At 45.5% G+C, this 18,359-nt stretch overlaps 1 protein-coding gene across 4 annotated transcripts in view; it reads right to left on the bottom strand.

Moving 5' to 3' along the window:
- The window catches only part of fam110b (family with sequence similarity 110 member B), a 34,165-nt gene that overhangs the window by 6,715 nt on the left and 9,091 nt on the right, over positions 1 to 18,359 (bottom strand). For 2 of the 4 annotated variants that reach the window (XR_009769723.1, XM_061695086.1), the window contains exons 2-4: positions 15,408 to 15,543; positions 4,258 to 4,925; positions 557 to 969 (exon numbers count right to left, since the gene is read on the bottom strand). Coding sequence is in view for 3 of the 4 variants with exons in the window: in XM_061695086.1 (XP_061551070.1) it covers positions 557 to 969; positions 4,258 to 4,380 (536 nt within the window). In the remaining variant the exon portion in view is untranslated. Of the gene's footprint in view, positions 1 to 556; positions 970 to 4,257; positions 4,926 to 6,091; positions 6,359 to 15,407; positions 15,544 to 18,359 lie in introns of those variants that run through there. The other 2 variants (XM_061695088.1, XM_061695087.1) reach the window with 2 other exon arrangements.

The following is an 18,359-nucleotide window of genomic DNA, read 5'->3' as shown; positions in this document are numbered from 1 at the left end:
ATTCTACTTCTAATCGGAGCAGAAAGCGAGAAAAGAGGACAGGTCTAAGAATGGAACCTTGGGGTACTCTGTTTGGAAGAGGTGCACAGGACGAATGATGTTCACCAAGACTGACAACAACAAAAAACCCACTGAAGAGCAGTGCCAGTGACGCCAACACAATACTCCAGCCGAGAGATGTGGATATCGTGGTCCACTGTGTCAAAAGCAGCTGTAAGGTTTAAAACAATAAGAATGGTTCTGAACTTCTGCAACATGGGCCTACTGTACGATTAACACTCTATAGTTTATGTTGTTATTTGGACGTGTGCTCCATTTCCCATTCCCTGGAAAACTTGAAAGCTTTTCCCTGGTCAGATTTAGGGTTTTAATTTTAAATACAGATTTAATTCGTTCTGCGCACCCCTGTTGATAGTGACAGTTTTACTGTGAAACAAATTCATTACTTCTGAGTGGAGGTCAATCAACATTCTAGAACAGTTTGTGTTTGATCTTAGAAGTTTCACTGTAAAGATAAAATGAAAACACAAAAAAGGAGCACTGTTCAATCTTTTACCTGGATGGTGTCCAACTCCTTGTTAGTCCCCCAGATGACCTCATCAACACAGCACTCTTAGCGCCACCAACGAGCCCTTCAGAGCCTGCTCCTGAAGAAGATGATGAGTTAAGGAGATTTTTTAGGATCTCCAGATTGAGATTCTCCCGTTTGCTGCTGGCGCTGCTGGTTGCACATGTGTCTGACTTGGCGTTGTTATTTGAAGGTTTGAAAGGTACTCCACCTCCGAGTATTCCACCACATACTCCAGAGGTTCTTTTGGAAAGAAGGGTATGAACAATTGGAGGCTTGGCCAGAATTGGTGGTTTGATTGGTTCCTGTTTAGCGTTGATAACCTCTTGACTCTTAACATACTTTGCTTTGTCAGCTTCGAGTCGCTCAACAGCACTGAGGCGTTTTGGGTTGGGTTCAACCTGAAACAGATAAATACAACATTAACACTGAGCAAGGAAAACACATCACTAATACAGTTCCTCTGTTCAGAACCTCTTGCCACAATGCAAAAGGGTTAACATATACGATATCAGAAGTAAGCCTTAAGACGTTAATAGCATTTCTACCGTTATTCTCATGGCTCACTGCCTTTTAATTGTATTTGGTATAACATGAATAGAGTGCATATGTTGGAGTTAGGCCATATTCTGCTTTTTCTCAAATAATTTCCTTGTCGGTGTCCAGCACGTAATTTAATGGAAACATTTTCTACAGTGGCTGTTATCCAACAGGTTGTGTTACTTATGCAGTGTTTTCTCCGACAACTGTACTGTCTTGGATCGTTTGGTCTCATTGTACGTACACATTCTGCTGGCCACGACATTAAAAATATCAGCACGGTCCAACAAAATTAGTGAGCTTTAATTACAGCTCATCATTGGATAGTATCTGACCTTCCAAGTTACAAAACTGCATACAGTATTGATTTTCAGATGCATCATTTTGTTCGAGTTCAAAACAGCACCACATTATTTTGAGGGTGATTGCCGTGTTCGTGCTTACAAGACTTAATTTGAACACGATCAACGTTCATATTTATTTCTCTGCATGTCCAACAGGGTCAGATTACTTCAGTGGTTCTTAACCTGGGTTCGATCGAACCCCAGGGGTTCGGTGAGGCAGTCGCTGGGGTTCAACGGAGGACTCGACACACACTCTCTCCAGCTCTCACTGGAGCGGTTCGCAGCCAAGTGTGAAGCGGTTGAGATGAAAATCAGCACCTCCAAATCGGAGACCATGGTCCTAAATCGGAAAAGGGTGAAGTGTCCTCTCCGGGTCGGGCATGAGATCCTGCCCCAAGTGGAGGAGTTCAAGTATCTTGGGGTCTTGTTCACGAGCGAGGGAAGAATGGAACGGGAGATCGACAGGCGGATCGATGCAGCGTCTGCAGTGATGTGGCCTTTGTATCGGTCCGTTGTGGTGAAGAAGGAGTTAAGCCCAAAGGCGAATCTCTCAATTGAATGGTCGATCTACATTCCAACGCTTACATAGGGTCACGAGCTGTGGGTCGAGACTGAAAGAACAAGATCCCGGAATGACTTTGCTCCGCAGGGTGTCTGAGCTCTCCCTTAGAGTTAGGGTGAGAACCTCGGTGTTCCGGCAGGGGCTCAGAGTCATTGAGAGGAGCCAGAGGAGGTGGCTTCGGCATCTGATTAGGATGCATCCCGGACGCCTCCCTGGTGAGGTGTTCCCGGGAACATCCCACCGGGAGAACACCCCGGGGATGACCCAGGACACGCTGGAGAGACTATGTCTCCCAGTTAGAAAGGGTGAGGGAAGTCTGGGCTTCCCTACTAAAGCTACTGCCCCCGCCACACGAACTCGGATAAGTGGAAAAAAATGGGTGGATTTTGTATGCGAAACATTTGGAAAACCTAGTTTAAATGACATTGTGTAAACAATAACAACAATAATTATAAACTATGTGTGTAGCACATTTCCTCCAAGGATTGCAGCTCTAAGTGCTTCACAATGAAAGAAAGAACATCCAAACGACTATCAGACCTTAAATACCTTAATTAGCGACATGAGAGGTGTAACGATAGTATTACAAATCAGTGACGTGATGGGGTTCATGGCTGTTGGGGCAGTGACAGTCAGACTACCAAATTTACTGTATGAGCCAAACTGTATTGGCCACAAAATCATCAGCCTGATATTCAAATTTGGTAAAATGGTATTTTTCTGACCTGATGGTTGAAGCCCATAATGGTCCCATTTATCCAGGTCATTGTATTCCCAGGGCATCGAATCAATTGCAACTGGATTATTCTGGTTGGTTTAAAAGGCGTTTTGTCTCTAATCCCAGGAGGCTCAATTTAATCTCCATTACTGATGACATCCAATTTAAATTGGTCATCCATGTTTTGATAAATTTATAAGGTTAGATACAATTATCTTCCGCGTTTGGCTTTCATTTGGAGAAACATTTTACAATGCACTGACTGCACCTACCGCTTCATTTCGTTCACAATTGCGCCAACAATTTAGTTTGTTTCGTCTTCCTGAATCAAGTCTGCACATGCGCAGTAAGAAGATGGACTGGTCCATTTGGGAGGAAGGGCAGGGCTTGGTAGTCAATATGGTCATGATATATTACGCATTTTTGATCGGTTTATAAGCGCGTAAATTAAGACTACAACAATAATAATTGCTTCACATCAAAGAAAACTTTACTGGGTCTTTTCTTCTGCGACGTTTGGGGGTCCCTGGAAATCATGGGGCCCCTGGCAGTTGCCTCAGTTTTTCTTATGGTTGTCCACCTTGTGAGGCACAATACTGCGTGCCTCACCTTATGCATAACTGGTTTTATGCGATCAGCAAAACTTAATATGTACTGTACCACAAATCAGAATTATCTTTATTTGCCAAATATGTCCAAAAAACACACAAGGAATTTGTCTCCGGTAGTTGGAGCCGCTCTAGTACGACAACAGACAGTCCATTGACAGAGAACACTTTGGAGACACAAAGACATTGACAAAAACGGTCACTGAGCAGTAAAGGGTTGCTAGTTATCTGGTAATGTCAGTACTTTTTTTTTTTTTTTTGACAATTGTGCAAAAAGATACAGAGTCCTCTAGATATAGATTGAACATGATTTGTAAATCATTGTATTCTTTTTTTATTTATGTTTAACAAGACGTCCCAACTTCATTGGAATTGGGGTTGTAGTTTTGATACCTAAGCCCGGGAAGCCCGATAGAAGACATTGTGTGAGGACTTTCTTGTGTTGTTTGATTGGAGAACTAGACTGAAACGTCCCTAGCCCGTAAATTAGAGACAGCGCCCAATGCGGAAGTCGAAGTCGTAGTCTCGCGCCCGAAGTAGTTGATAAATAAGCAAGTAGTGCCCGACATTTACTGTAGATCATTGTAACAGAGTCAAAACACCGTTACTTCTCAGCAGCAGAAGTGTTTTTTTTTTTCTGGTCTCGTCAAATCCTGTGATTTATCCGGCGACGGCGACCCCCCCCCCCCGCCCGCTCTATTTTGAGTTCAAATTTCGTCGAAAGGCGACTGATTTGCATGGATGATAACTCTTGTTTTTTGTAAAAAAAATTTATTGTTCGTAAAAGTCAACGAGCCGGACATACGAGAAAGAGTCGAGAGCAACACAGAGGACTGTATGAAATTTTATTGATTGAGTTTGAAACTAGATGCTCATTTAAGTCAAGATTGAGAGAGTGCTGTGTAAAGATCCAGTACCTGTCTCCTGAAGTAGTCTGGGCCCTTGTTAAGGATTCGGAGGGGTACAGTGGAACTGAAGGGTGTTGCAGTGCCAGTGGACTTGCTATCTGGCAGAGCTGGAGCAAGTGTCTCTGTTGGCATGGCAACGAAGTGGCTGGGATGGCCGGCCGTGGTGGCAGCAGGAGCAGGGGGGTTGACAGAGGGTGGGGGCACTGAAGGACCCCCAAAACATGAAGACACAAAGTGGAAAACCACCCCTAGGTAGAGAGAAACACCCTTTCCCTCACCATCACCTACAGGAACCAGTGAGACTTGAACCCGACGCTGGACTTATATTTGTAAAGTAATATTTTCAGAGAGGAATCTTTGCTTTTAGTCTTCAGTGCTATGTATAACTCAAAGTAATGAACGAATGAAAATTACTTTTACGGGTCTCAACTGGTCAAGGGTGTCTATCATTTCCGGCAACTTATACATTGAGCAAAAACAAGCTCACAATGGAAGACACAAGAAGTGGTGTGTGAATTTTTTTGTGTGTCTGTCTGTGTGTGTGCGTGCGTGCAGTGGTCTGGATGAGTATTGGGACAAAACAATAAATACCAGAGGATGGGAAGCAAAGGAACCCCCCCACCCCCTCTGTCACTCAATACCCTTGCTTCATCTCTCCCTTCAGTTCTCCTCAGTATCTGAAAAATAGCACAAGGGAAGAGAGAAACAGCCAAAAGGGTTAGCAATAATGTTAATAATGACACCATGCTCCGAGCAACAATATCAGGAATAGATATGGGACACACAGTAATAACAGATAGATATCATGCACACACGCGCGCACACACACACACACACTTACACAAACAACCGGGGGCCTAGCCGCCCTCGCCTTGACCTCATTTGATGGTGCATCAGCATTTTGGGATAATAGGGTTACCCTAACCCTAACCCAGAGTACCCACCCTTTTTGGAGTCCTTAGAGGGGGTGCTGGAGAGCGCACCGCCTGTGTGGAGTTTGCATGTTCTCCCCGTGCCTCTGTGGGTTTTCTCCGGGCATGGAAGTTTATTTATTTCCATAATTCCATTCAAAAAGTTAAACTTTCATGGATTATAGATTTAGGGCCTAAGTATTTCTGTGTTTATTTTTACATCATTTGGGCTTCCAGCTCATAAAACCCACAAAATCAGGAATTCAAAAAATGTGAATAGTGTGAAGAAAGCCCCACTGAGTTTTTGTAGAAAAAAAAGAAAGAAATTAGGGTCGCATTAAAATCAATCAAAATATGATACTTTCAAAACCATATGTTAATCTTCCATATTTGGTTGGGAATCCCTTTCTTTTAATCACTGCCTCGATGCGCCGTGGCATTGCCTGGGACTTATGGAAGCCCAGATTTCCTTGATGCTTGCTGTCAGTTCTTCTTTGTTTTTGGGTCTGGTGCCCCTCATTTTCCTTTTGATAATACCCCCTAGATTCTCAGTTGGGTTTAGATCCAGCGAGTTGGCTGGCCAGTCAACGGACATGGGCATCAAACCAGGTTTTGGTGCTTCTGGCGATATGAGCAGGGCCCAGGTCCTGCTGGAAGATGAAATCCGCATCTCCATACAGATCCTCAGATCAGAAGGAATCATGAAGTCCTCGAAAACATTCTGGTAGACTGTTGCTGTGCCCTTGGATTTAAGAAATCAGAGTTTACAAGCACCTGCACTGCACATTGGACCCCAAATCATGACTGGCTGTGGATATTTCACACTGGACCTCAAGCAGCTTAAGTTCTGGTCTTCACCAGTCTTCCCCCTAACCCGACCTTGATTCCCGAATGAAAGGCACACTTTACTTTCATTGGAAAAGAGGACTCACTGGCCAACGGTCCAATCTTCCTTCTCCTTGGCCCAGTTGAGACGCTTCCCGAAGAACCGACAGTTGGAGCCCATCTCCCGGATGTGTCTGAATGTGGTGGTTTTTTTAAGCTGTGACTCCCGCCTCATTCCACTCTGATAATCCGCTGAAGCCCACATTCATCTCTTCTCTCTCTTTCTCTCTCCCTCTCACACACACACACACACACACACACACACACACAAAGCAGATCACCCCATCATCTATTGTGCTAATCCACAGTACTTGTATGCGTTCAATTTTAATTCTTGTGGTGCTGCAGTCTGTGTCGTCTAGTTTGTTTACAAAGTATTAGTAATGGGCATTTTGTCTCGCTTTTTCTGCAACAAAAAGACGAAACTGTTTTGAGCAAACGTATTTTATGTGAAAGTTACACGTAACAATTTTGTACTTCCTCCTAAAATCCAACCTTATGAAAACATTCATGACTAAATCCTAGCTGCAGCTGTGTGAATAAAGTATGGACTACGCCATCAAGAGCAGATGCTGCTGAGAAAATCTGTTTTACATAATAATATATTATCTAACATTGCTGTGAACATACTGTATATTTAACAGAGCCCGAGGATGGTCTAGTAGTGGCATCTGTCTTCTTAGAATGATGATTTTTTTGTTGTTGCCCTGTTTCAAAACATGACAAGACAATAGCTAGATTGTCAAGATTCTCATCATTTAAATACAAGTCATAAATTCATCATAGAGTGGTGACACATCTATCAATAGACGGGTACCAACTGGTGGTGTCACAATACCGACATTTGTACTTCAATACGATACCAAGGGTTCGGCGTGCCCGTTCGCCACCTCTCCGATGGTTCATTAAAACAGGCTGTGGCGCAGCGAATATTGCCCACATTCGCCACACTGGCGAATCAAAATTGCCTGCATCAAAAGTCCAAACCCCTTATTTGTAAAAGTTAAAGTGAGCGCGTTCATTCTGCCATGCGTGAAGCGTATTAATGGTTATAGTTTTTCTCCCGCTACGTAAAATGCTTAAATCCGCCGTCCATCAGCTGCTAGCTAAGCAGTCGGGCTCACAGGCTTTCCCAGCTGCAGGAGCGTCGCATCAGGTAAGAAAAGACCCGATGCCGCTTGGCGCAGAATTGAAGCATGCATATTTATTACCGCGATGAATGTTTGAAGTGTCGATGGTCAATGTGTCCTGCAATTCCCATTAGTTCTCGCAGGTAGCTATCAAATCATCGAGTTCAGCCATTCACTCTATATTTTACTGATGTTTTCTTGTCTTTTATTACGTATTTAACTCCCTTTGCATTTGTCCCCAATTTCCTTGTCGTTTCACATTGAATGTTCTCCATATCAAGATTCCTACTGTGTGCTTGAGTCAAAGATATTGACCTCTGCAATCGAGAACTAAGTTTACATGACAATGGCAACCCTTTCAGAATCTTTGTTTGCCAAGTATGTCCAAAAAACACACAAGGAATTTGTCTCCGGTAGTTGGAGGTGCTCTAGTACGACACCAGACAGTCCATTGACAGAGAACACTTTGGAGACATAAAGACATTGACGAAAAAACAGTCACTGAGCAGTAAAGGGTTTCTAGTTATCTGGTAATGCCGGTACATTATTATTATTTTTTTTTGACAATTGTGCAAAAAGATCCAGAGTCCTCTAGCACTTAGAAAGACTAATATTGCAAAATAGTCTGGTGCAATGACCATTGTGCAAAGGGCGCCGAGACTTCAAGCGAGTAGTGCGATAATCTGGGACAATGTTGATTGTCTCCTCAGTCAGTGTGCAAATGGCTCACAGTTCACAGGGTCACGGTGAGCAGTGTGAGAAGCGGCTGGGATGAGAATCAGCACCTCCAAATCTGAAACCATGGTCCTCAGTCGGAAAAGGGTGGCATGCCCTCTCCAGGTCGGGGATGAGATCCTGCCCCAAGTGGAGGAATTCAAGTTTCTTGGGGTCTTGTTCACGAGTGAGGGAAGAACGGAACGGGAGATCGACAGGCAGATCGGTGCGGCGTCTGCAGTGATGCGGACTTTGTATCGGTCCGTTGTGGTAAAGAAGGAGCTAAGCCGAAAAGCGAAGCTCTCAATTTACCGGTTGATCTACGTTCCTACCCTCACCTTGATCACGAGCTGTGGGTCGTGACCGAAATAACGAGATCCCGGATACAAGCGGCCGAAATGAGTTTCCTCCGCAGGGTGTCCGGGCTCTCCCTTAGAGATAGGGTGAGAAGCTCGGTTATCCGGGAGGAGCTCAGAGTAGAGCCACATTGAGAGGAGCCAGATGAGGTGGCTGGGGCATCTGATTCGGATGCCTCCCGGACGCCTCCCTGGTGAGGTGTTCCGGGCACGTCCCACCGGAAGGAGACCCCGGGGACGACCCAGGACACGCCGGAGAGACTACGTCTCTCGGCTGGCCTGGTAACGCTTTGGAATCCCACCGAAAGAGCTGGATGAAGTGGCTGGGGTGAGGGAAGTCTGGGAGTGTCTGCTAAAGCTACTGCCCCCCGCAACCCGACCTCAGATAAGCGGCAGAAAATGGATGGATGGATGAACCTTAATTAGTTTTACCTGATTCCCTTACAAGAAACATCAGAACTCTAAGTTTCATCTACAATGTCCAGTATGCAGGTATATATTCCACAGTCAGACTGGATACATTTTTGGCTAAAAAGTTACTGAATCGATTTCCATCCACTAAATCGTTTCAGGTCAGAGTGTTCAATCAATATCGTCCTTGAACAGAATCGGCAACCACGAATCGTGATACGAATGCATTGTTGCCAAAACGAATTGTTACACACCTAGTACCAACTAGGCGTTAGACGATCAGGAGTTTTGGGGCCGATCACCGATCAGCGAGTTTAAAAAAAAAAACGATTACCGATCAGATCAAAAGATGGAGCAATCTGTCTATTTAAATGAATTGTTCATTTACTGTATATACTTGTGTACTGTATACTGAGTACTGTCTAAAGTATTCTCTAGCAATTTAGACAAAAGGTAAAACATTAATGACCTCCAGGGGGCATTCAAGGATTGGCCACTGACATAAGTTTCAGTTTTCAGTCAGGTCAAACTAACATTACAACATGACAGAAAGAATGGGTGCTAACTTAGTGTAATTACATTCCCTATTGTAATTACTTTGCACACACCGAAACATTGGTGATGACCAACACACATTTTTTCTTATTTTCTTATTCCCCCCCCCCCCCCCACACACACACAATAAATTGCGATCTATTGTTGTCGTCGTCGCCATGGTAACGAGTGTATTCGGTCGCATTTGAGTTGACAAGATAAAGCCCAGTGATAGTAAAAGGATGCGGTGGTATCGGAATACAAGCAGTAGTCTTATTGCAGTAGTCTGACATAGTGCAATCGTGAAAGATCAAATTTGTCTTGTCGTCTGATCTAGGCATTACGTGTTGTCTGTCTGAGACGCCGCAAAAAAAGTCCCACACCGCCGAATGTTTTTTCACCGAGATTGAAATAAAACTTTATTGGCCCTCAGACAGTTAGAGTACTACGTCAAAAGACACGTGACAAGGCTAAAAATAAACTAGCTTTTGGATTGGTACACGACGGCGACATGGAGTAAATGTCTTTTCCGGAGTTGATCGGATTGGCGAATTATGACATTAAAGCCGATCAGCCAATCAGCATAAAATGCTAATTATCGGTCGATACCGATCATGCCGATCAGATCAGTGTAAAGCCTAGTGCATACGCACACTTTTCGTAAGAATTGCTCAGGGTTAAATAATGTCAACATATGGAATCAAGTTTTCATTGTCAATAGTTTTTACTCTTTTGTGCCATTTACAATTAAATTAAATGGAACAATTGTATGAGATAAAAATTCCTCTCCCCTGACTTTGAGCAACAATATTTCGTCAAATGCCCATTCCTAGTTTCGATGTTCTCAATGTGTTCTTTCTTTATTATTATTTTTTAACTTTAGTTCGGCCAACGATAAAGCCGTCTGTGGAAATGTGTGTAGTAGATTAAGTATACAGTATGTTACTCATTCACAATGAGCTGCAAAAAAATAAAACAGGTCTTCAGCACAGCAGCCCTGAGCCAAACACTGAAACTCCAATCAGAGCCAGGAAAAATCCTGACTGTTTGTGTTTGCCTGCACTAAATTATCCAGCATTAGTTCTCATGAATGCAGACAGAAGCAGTGCACTGTCAGCAAACTTTACAGTGGGGCCCTGATGTAAAACTGCAGGACTTATCCCAGACTACATGACGAAGTTTACATCCTGGAATAAAGAAAATGCATGCACCAAATCGCCATCCCTATGAGGGTATGAATCCAACTCATGATCAATGATCGCATTAAAAAAAAATAATAATAATAATTATAAAACATGTTAAAAATGCATCAACTGCATAGCGACTCAGGTAAATGTATTTATGTTTTTACAGGCTACACTGTAAAGTCCCCAAATTTCTCTAAACATGCATCAGCGACATTGTCGGAGCAATGACCATCACAACCATGACACTACCGACAGAACTCACTTTCAAAAGTACGTCGTAAGACGAGATGTAGGAATGAAATCCAAATATCTACCACACCGTCTTTAAGAGTCAAGAGTATGGATGGTTCTTGAAAACGGGAAAATGGTTCAGTTCGACTGGTTGTGTTCCGTTCGGTTCATAACATGCACGACTCTTCTTTTTTTCCCCACATTTACCAATCAGGCGACGGTGTCAAGCCACAGCGCAGTAGCAAATTAGCCGAGATGGCGACGCGGACACGTCATCTGCGGCATGCCCTCCAGTGATATATATTGCATGGGGCGCGTCAGCAGAGATCTTGCGATGGAAAGAACAGACACAGGCCTGGGAGAAGCAGTTAGTTTACGATGGTACTTCCGCGTGTTTCTTTCTCCAATGCAACATCTCTGGTTGCTCGGCTTGGCTGCGCCATAGCGCGACGTCCCGTCCCGCTCATAGCTGTCTCCGCCAACGACTCTCCTTCCTCTACCAACGGAGACCGCCCAAGCTATGTGTTTCTGCGAGAAGTATATCGGAAGGAAGTGATATCGCTATGTTTGTGACTGACTGAGGTGTTTTGATTAACAAGGAAACTTTGCTCCACCCAAGGATACGCGATGCTAGCGAGTAGGGAGCTAGCCTTTAAAAAGCGGGAGGCATACACAAACTGTTTAAACTCCTACACTGTTTAACTGATTTGGATGGTAACACCCTCATATTAAAGCTGAAAGTCTGCAGCAAGCACATCTTGTTAATTTCATTTCAAATCCAGACCGTGTGTCCCCATCCTGCCTCAAAGTCTGCGCGGACCAGCTCGCTCCAGTCTTCACACAGATCTTCAATAGATCACTGGAACTGTGCGACGTACCATCCTGTTTCAAACGCTCCACCATCATTCCAGTCCCCAAGAAACCTAAAATCTCGGGTCTGAATGACTACAGGCCTGTTGCCTTGGCATCTGTGGTCATCAAGTCCTTTGAACGCCTCGTGCTGGACCACCTCAAGAGCATCACAGGTCCTCTGCTGGACCCCCTGCAGTTTGCCTACCGAGCGAACAGGTCTGCGGATGATGGGTCAACATGGGACTGCACTTCATCCTAGAACACCTCGACAGTGCAGGGACCTACGCGAGGATCCTGTTCGTGGACTTCAGCTCAGCGTTCGACACCAGCAACCCCGAACTCCTTTCCTCCAAGCTTCTCGCCTGTCACCTGTCAGTGGATTTACAACTTCCTGACATGCAGGACACAGCAGGTGAGGTTAGGGGAGGCCACCTCATCCACACGTAGCATCAGCACTGGGGCGCCCCGAGGTTGTTTCCTCTCTCGCTCTGCTCTTCTCCCTCTCTACACGAACGACTGCACCTCAACGCACCCTGCTGTCAAACCCCTGAAGTTTTCAGATGACACAACTGTCATCTGCCTCATCAAGGAGGGTGACGAGTCTGCGTATCGACAGGAAGTGGAGCGGCTGGAGCTGTGGTGCGGCCGACACAACCTGGAGCTGAACACGCTCAAGACTGTAGAGATAATCGTGGACTTCAGGAGGCATCCTTCGCCACAGCTGCCCCTCACGCTGTCCAGCTGCCTTGTTTCAACTGTCGAAACCTTCAACTTGCACAACAATGAAGGGACGCGGCAACCAGGTGGCTGCAGCCGGGGGCATCCACTAGAGAAAGGCGAATGCTGGAGATGATCGTGCTGGAGCAGTTTGTCGAGGGCCTTCCGACAGGGACGTCGAAGTGGGTGCCCTGCCACCGGCCCCAGGACTTGGCGGCCGCCGGCGTCCTGGCGGAAGACCATCTTGCTGTACATCCCGGGGTCACGACGTCTGAGGGTCGACCGGCACCACCTCTCGCCCGGCCGGCCAACTCCGGCGGCCCACCCCTTAGAAATAGCTACAGTCCCTCCAAAAGTCATGGAATGGCAAGGACAATTCCTTTGTTTTTGTTGTATACTGAAGATATTTGGGTTTCAGATCAAAAGATGAATATGAGACAAAAGTTCTGAATTCCAGCTTTTATTTCATAGTATTTACATCTACTTGTGTTAAACAACTCAGGACAGCACCTTTTGTTTGAAGCCACCCACTTTTCAAGTGAGCAAAAGTATTGCAACAGACATTGTTAAATGAAAGTGAATAACATTTCATATTTGGTGGCATAACCCTTACTTGCAAAAACGGCATCAAGCCTGCGACCCATTGACTTCACCAGACTGTTGCATTCTTCATTTGAAATTCTTTTCCAGGCCTTTACTGGCCTCTTTCAGTTCTTGTTTGTTTCTGGGGGTTTCTCCCTTCAGTCTCCCCTTCAGGAGGTAAAATGAAAGCGTAATGGGGTTAAGGTCCGGTGATCGACTTGGCCAGTGTAAAGGCCAATTTATACTCCCGCGCGAGCGCCCGCATTGCATCACGTGACCGACAAATTGGCCCGCCCGCGTGGCCCCTCTGCGTAGCTTGCCGCGCACAAGGCAAAAATCGTTGCTGCGCGTACAACGCCGCGGAGATCGTCTCTCGTGCTTGGTCCGTTTTAGTCACATGCTGTGACGATGTACTCAGCGTGCCCCTCGGTTCTACATACCATCTATGCCGCCGCCTTTTCGGTTTTGCAGCATAACTCAACATATCATCTGGTCATCAAGGTCCATTTGTTCTCGCAGACACTGCTCCACGGTCACCATTGTTGTTGCTTTGTTCCTTGTTACGGAAAGGACAGTAAAAACGGCCACTGGAAATGGCCAAAAAATGCAGAGGAAACTCCATCCTGTGGTGACCTCCTAGCCAATACCAGCCGTAGTGACACCGCCGACGTGAAGGTGAACTGCAGTACATTTTTAAAACTGCGCGCGTGGGTTGCGCTCGAGTATGAAGGCAAACTACGCGCCGGACAGCCGCAGTGACGTCAGCGCGGTCGGCGTCCGCTGGAGTATAAAGAAGGCTTCAGACCTTCCGCCTTCGTTATGTTGGCTGTGTGTTTTGGGTCCTTTTCTTGTTGCATGATGAAGCTTCTCGCGATTAGTTTTGAGGCATTTTTCAGGAAACCGCGAGACAAAATGGTTTCGTCGACTTCAGAATTCATTCTGCTGCTACCGTCATGAGTTACATCATCAATAAAGACTGGTGATCCCCGTTCCAGAAGCAGCCATGCAAGCCCAAGCCATGACATTAACTCCACCATGCTTGACAGATGAGCTTCTGTGTTTTGGATCATAAGCAGATCCTTGTTTTCTCCATATTTTGGCCTTTCCATTACTTTGGTAGAGGTTAATCTTGGTCTCATCAGTCCATAAAACTTTGTCCCCAAATTGTTGCGGCTCATCTCTGTAGTTAGCAAAATCCACTCTGGCCTTCCAATTCATTGATGTCACTGACTGTTGTCTTTGGGTGTTTGTTCACAGCTCTCACAATGTTTCTGTCATCAACTGCTGTTGATACCCTTGGCCGACCTGTTCGATGCCTGTTGCACAGTACGCCGGTAGTTTCTTTCTTTTTCAGGACATTCCAAATTGTTGGGTGTGCTACGCCCAATGTTTGTGCGACGGCTCTGATCGATTTTCAGCTTCAAAATGATTTGCTTTTCTCCCATAGACAGCTCTCTGGTCTCCGTGTTTGCTTTACAGCAAATGCAGTTTTCACAGGTGAAACCCAAAGCCCAAAATAGGCATTAGCCAATGTTTCAGCAATCAATCTGAAAGGCAACACCTGAGGAACTGGAAAGACCCATCGGTCATATGTTCCAATACTTTTGCTCAATTGAAAAGGGAGTGGGTTCAAAGAAAAGGTGCTCTGTCCTGCGTTGTTGAACACATCTTGATGTAAATGCCATGAAATAAAAGCTGGAATTCTGAACTTGTCTTATATTCATCGTTTGATCTGAAACCCAAATGTTTTCTTTATACAACAAAAACATGGGAATTAACCTTGCCGTTCCAATACTTTTGGAGGGCATTGTAGCTATTTCTAGGGGCGCGGGTCTTCGGTGGGCCGCCGCCGCAGTTGGCCGGCCGGGTTAGGGCGGCGGTCGACCCCCCGCCTAAGGGTGAAAAATGACTCTTGCTTGTGTAGAGTGGGCATTAATCCGTTGCGTAACTTTTTGGGTGTAGGCTGTCTTTTGCTTGTTTTGGGGGCTCTTATTGAGTTGGCCCCCTCTACACAACTCCTCCCATTGATTGGGGACTAATGTACTATATTTGATTTGGGAAACAAACAAGCAGTAAACAGTCGTTGTTGAACTAAAAATCCTCCAATTTGAATAACTCCAAAACGGCCGAGATTACCAAACGTGCAGTGCTCCGAGTCCGAATGTCCTGCTGTCAGGGCCACCTTTTGAGCTGCTCCCAAGACGCGTCATGAAACCGGAAGCCCGGTGGGGAGCGCCGAGAACAGCTGACAGTGTACCCACGAAACGCCAACTGTAGCCACAACGCTCGCGATGCAGCAAGGCAAGGCAAGGCAATGCCAAACCCCTCAGCGACTTCGCAGCGGCGCCATGCGTGGATGCTAACCGTGTCGCTGCGCCAACACACACACACACACACACACACACACCTTCGAAGACGTTCAAAGCTCACATTGACCACTTGAACGACTCCTCGTGATTCCAATAAAACTCGAATGTATCAAATGAGCCGTTGCCGATGTGACAGTTTGGGAACAATGCCAGGCTTTGCCTGCGACATGATAGCAATGTACGGGGGGGGGGGGGATGCAAGTCCCGTGCAGCGTGAATGATGCATTTTCTGTCGTCACGAGGTTGAAGGTCGGCAGTCGGGTCCGTTAACGGTTCTTACCTTGACGTTTAACCTCGGGTAACAAAGGATGCGGATACGTTTGCCGTTCGCTTGGTCGGAGCGTCTTCTCGGCCTGACAGCATCCTGGTCGCAGCCAACGGCAATACCGCACGAGCGCTAGTAGGTCCGCTCGTACCTTTCACAATAAAGACAAAATGGCGAGGCAAGGTTATTTGGTCGACGCTCTGATAGTTCACACAGTCGTTATCCAAGCGGGATTCGCCCTTGTCAAAAGTCGAGAAATGCTTTCGATCACGCTTTCAAAAATATCAAATAACGGGAGCGAACGAATGCCCCTTTTTCCAATTGGAATGCTCAGGTGACAACCACGCCTTTGTTTTGAAAGAAATGTCCAATTAACTACTATTGTGAGCTTTGTTCAGCTAATAGCATTCTGCAGTGAGACAAATCCTCACTGCAAAACGGGAGGCGGATAAATAAGGCATTTCTCCATTTCTCCTGCTGCAACTTGGACACGCACGCACACACACATACATATATACGCGTGTGTGAAAACGTGTAATAATGTGTCATAGTTCACATAATTCATGCGGTCGAATTATCTGATGTACGCATATGTTGAACTATAACTCTATGGTGCGTGACCCCCCCTTCGGTGAACCTATCCCGATAAAACACACTGGAGTGGACCTGATAGTTTCTTAAAATATGAAATAGTGAAATGTAAAAATCATTGGCCTACAGCAACGAGTAATTGGAATTAAAGCAACAAACCGAATAACAAATACAATTCTCACATTGCACAAACAAAAACAAAGTTAAGAGACCCTTATTCAAATCATTTTATTCTCGGCATGATGATAAGATAGTGATCATAGTAAGTCAATAATACCAGGTGTCAGTGGCATTGGTAAGTAAGTGAGTGGTTTTCCTTGAACCCTTGGTTGCTTTTTTTCTTTATATATCATGCATCATAGTTTAGCACACTCACAAATGGTTTATCATAAAGAGAAACGAACAGTGTCTTCATTCGAGAGAACTAACTCACCTGACTGTAGGCGCAACCAAATGATGCCAGCTGTTGAAGTAAGTACAACTACTATTACACTACGAGGAGACAACAAACAACAACTAACGTTACATTTTTTTGGGGGGGGATTGCTTAAAAACGGCCATTTTGTCAAAACACTAAACACAATTCACACAACAAACACACACAAATAGCAGAAGACCAAAAACAAAGACCGCCGCTCTGGTGTTGAGACCTTTTGAATGTTATTCTGAGTCAATCTCGCTCCTTCTCCCCCCGGCCTGCCACTCGCCTTAGCTCCCTGCAAACCTGCCTTCGCCTCCTGCTGCTCACTGACAACCTGAACTTGTTCCCTCCAAGTCTGCTCATCTCTGGAACCCGGCCAACCTGGACACAGCCCATGGAATCCCTTTGTCCACCGGCCATTGCCTGCGGCCAACCGAGGGGTCGCACAATAAACATCCGCTCTCTTAACTGCCCATTCTCTCCTCTCTGGACTCACCACCAGTCCCGACACATCATGGATGTTATTAAGCAGAGGTTCTGGTGGCCATCTATGGAAAAGGAGGAGGGGGGAATATGTTGTCCTATACAGTCCTGGAACAAGACTCCATCCAGGTCACCTCGAGGACCTTTGCATCCACTCCTCGGTCCCAGGAGACCCTGGTCACGTTTTCCGAATCCATGGATTCCCCAGAGATATCGGGCCGGACCCCGCGGGGCCCGCAGTTTATCTCCCACTTTTGCAGCCAATTCTGTTCTCTTTTTGGTGTGTCGGTGAGTACCAAAATACCACTCGTCACCAGCATGACAAGTGGTATTTTGTCATTTTGCCGTTTTAGGAATTGTCTTTATTGTTAAGGTAGCTATTATTTGTTCCCCCCCCCCCCCCCCAATAGTTGTACTAGTATTAGGGGTGGGTGGGTGTGTGCGTGTGTGTTTGCAGGGGTGTCGAATAGGGGGGGGGGACGACAACTGTCCCAGGGCCCTGAGCACCATTTTGTTTGTACCGTAAGTATGGCTAGTATTCTGTTCAGTGACCGCCTTGTTCATGTTCAGTTTTCACAGTGTGGAGGAGATTTAAGGCATGACTTGGAACAGTGTAGATGCACAGTTTGTACAAAGAATTGGTCTATGATTCAACGACAACCCTGGGAGTGCGGGCATTTCCTATAAGGAGCTAAACTCTAATTTGGCATATGCTCAGTTTATTCTCATTCATTTATAAAAACGCCCATATCGTCGGTTCAATTCCGTCGCCTACTTGTATTTTTCCGAGGAAGTTCCAAATACAAAGAGTTGCTGACCATAAGTCGGGTCCAAAATAGCATGCAAATATGCCACGCATTACAAGGATGCCATCAGAACAGTCTATTTAGACACTTTGTCCATCTTGATTTGATGGTGATTAAATGGAGTTGAATTGCAATTGTCTAAGCTCCGATGTTGACACTATTTATCATAATTATCTGCAGAAAGAAAAGCAATCCCTCCATTTTCTGTAGCCACGAATCAAGCTGGAGCCTGTCCCCTATCACTTCGGGTTGAAAGGCAGTCTTCAACCCGACCCGGACCGGTCGCCACACACCAGTCAATCGCACGGCACATATAGAGACAGACCGTCACCATTCACATATGCATATGCTGCTCAAACCCTACCGAGTTGGAATTGAACCCCCGTCGAGGAAGTCAATGAACTACTCAATGATCAGTCACCGCAAGAAACTCCAATTTTCCATGGGATCCAGTGAGTTCACTTTTTTGTGCAAAAAAGACTTGAAGATATTGTGATATTAAATTGTGAATGCCTTTCATCTCGTCTTATGTTTGGGCATTATGTACAAAAAACAAAAACAAAACTGCTGTCAGCACAGGACTATATTAACTTGGCATACATATTCCCTGAACTGACTTTCGAATAAAAACTGAATGGACTTTAATAGCCACTTTCAAGAATGCTG

Source organism: Phycodurus eques, chromosome 13, assembly GCF_024500275.1.
Source record: "Phycodurus eques isolate BA_2022a chromosome 13, UOR_Pequ_1.1, whole genome shotgun sequence".
NCBI classification, from domain to species: Eukaryota; Metazoa; Chordata; class Actinopteri; order Syngnathiformes; family Syngnathidae; genus Phycodurus; species Phycodurus eques.
The sequence above is the reverse complement of the archived record's forward strand: the minus strand, read 5'-3'. Positions and strand labels throughout refer to the sequence as shown.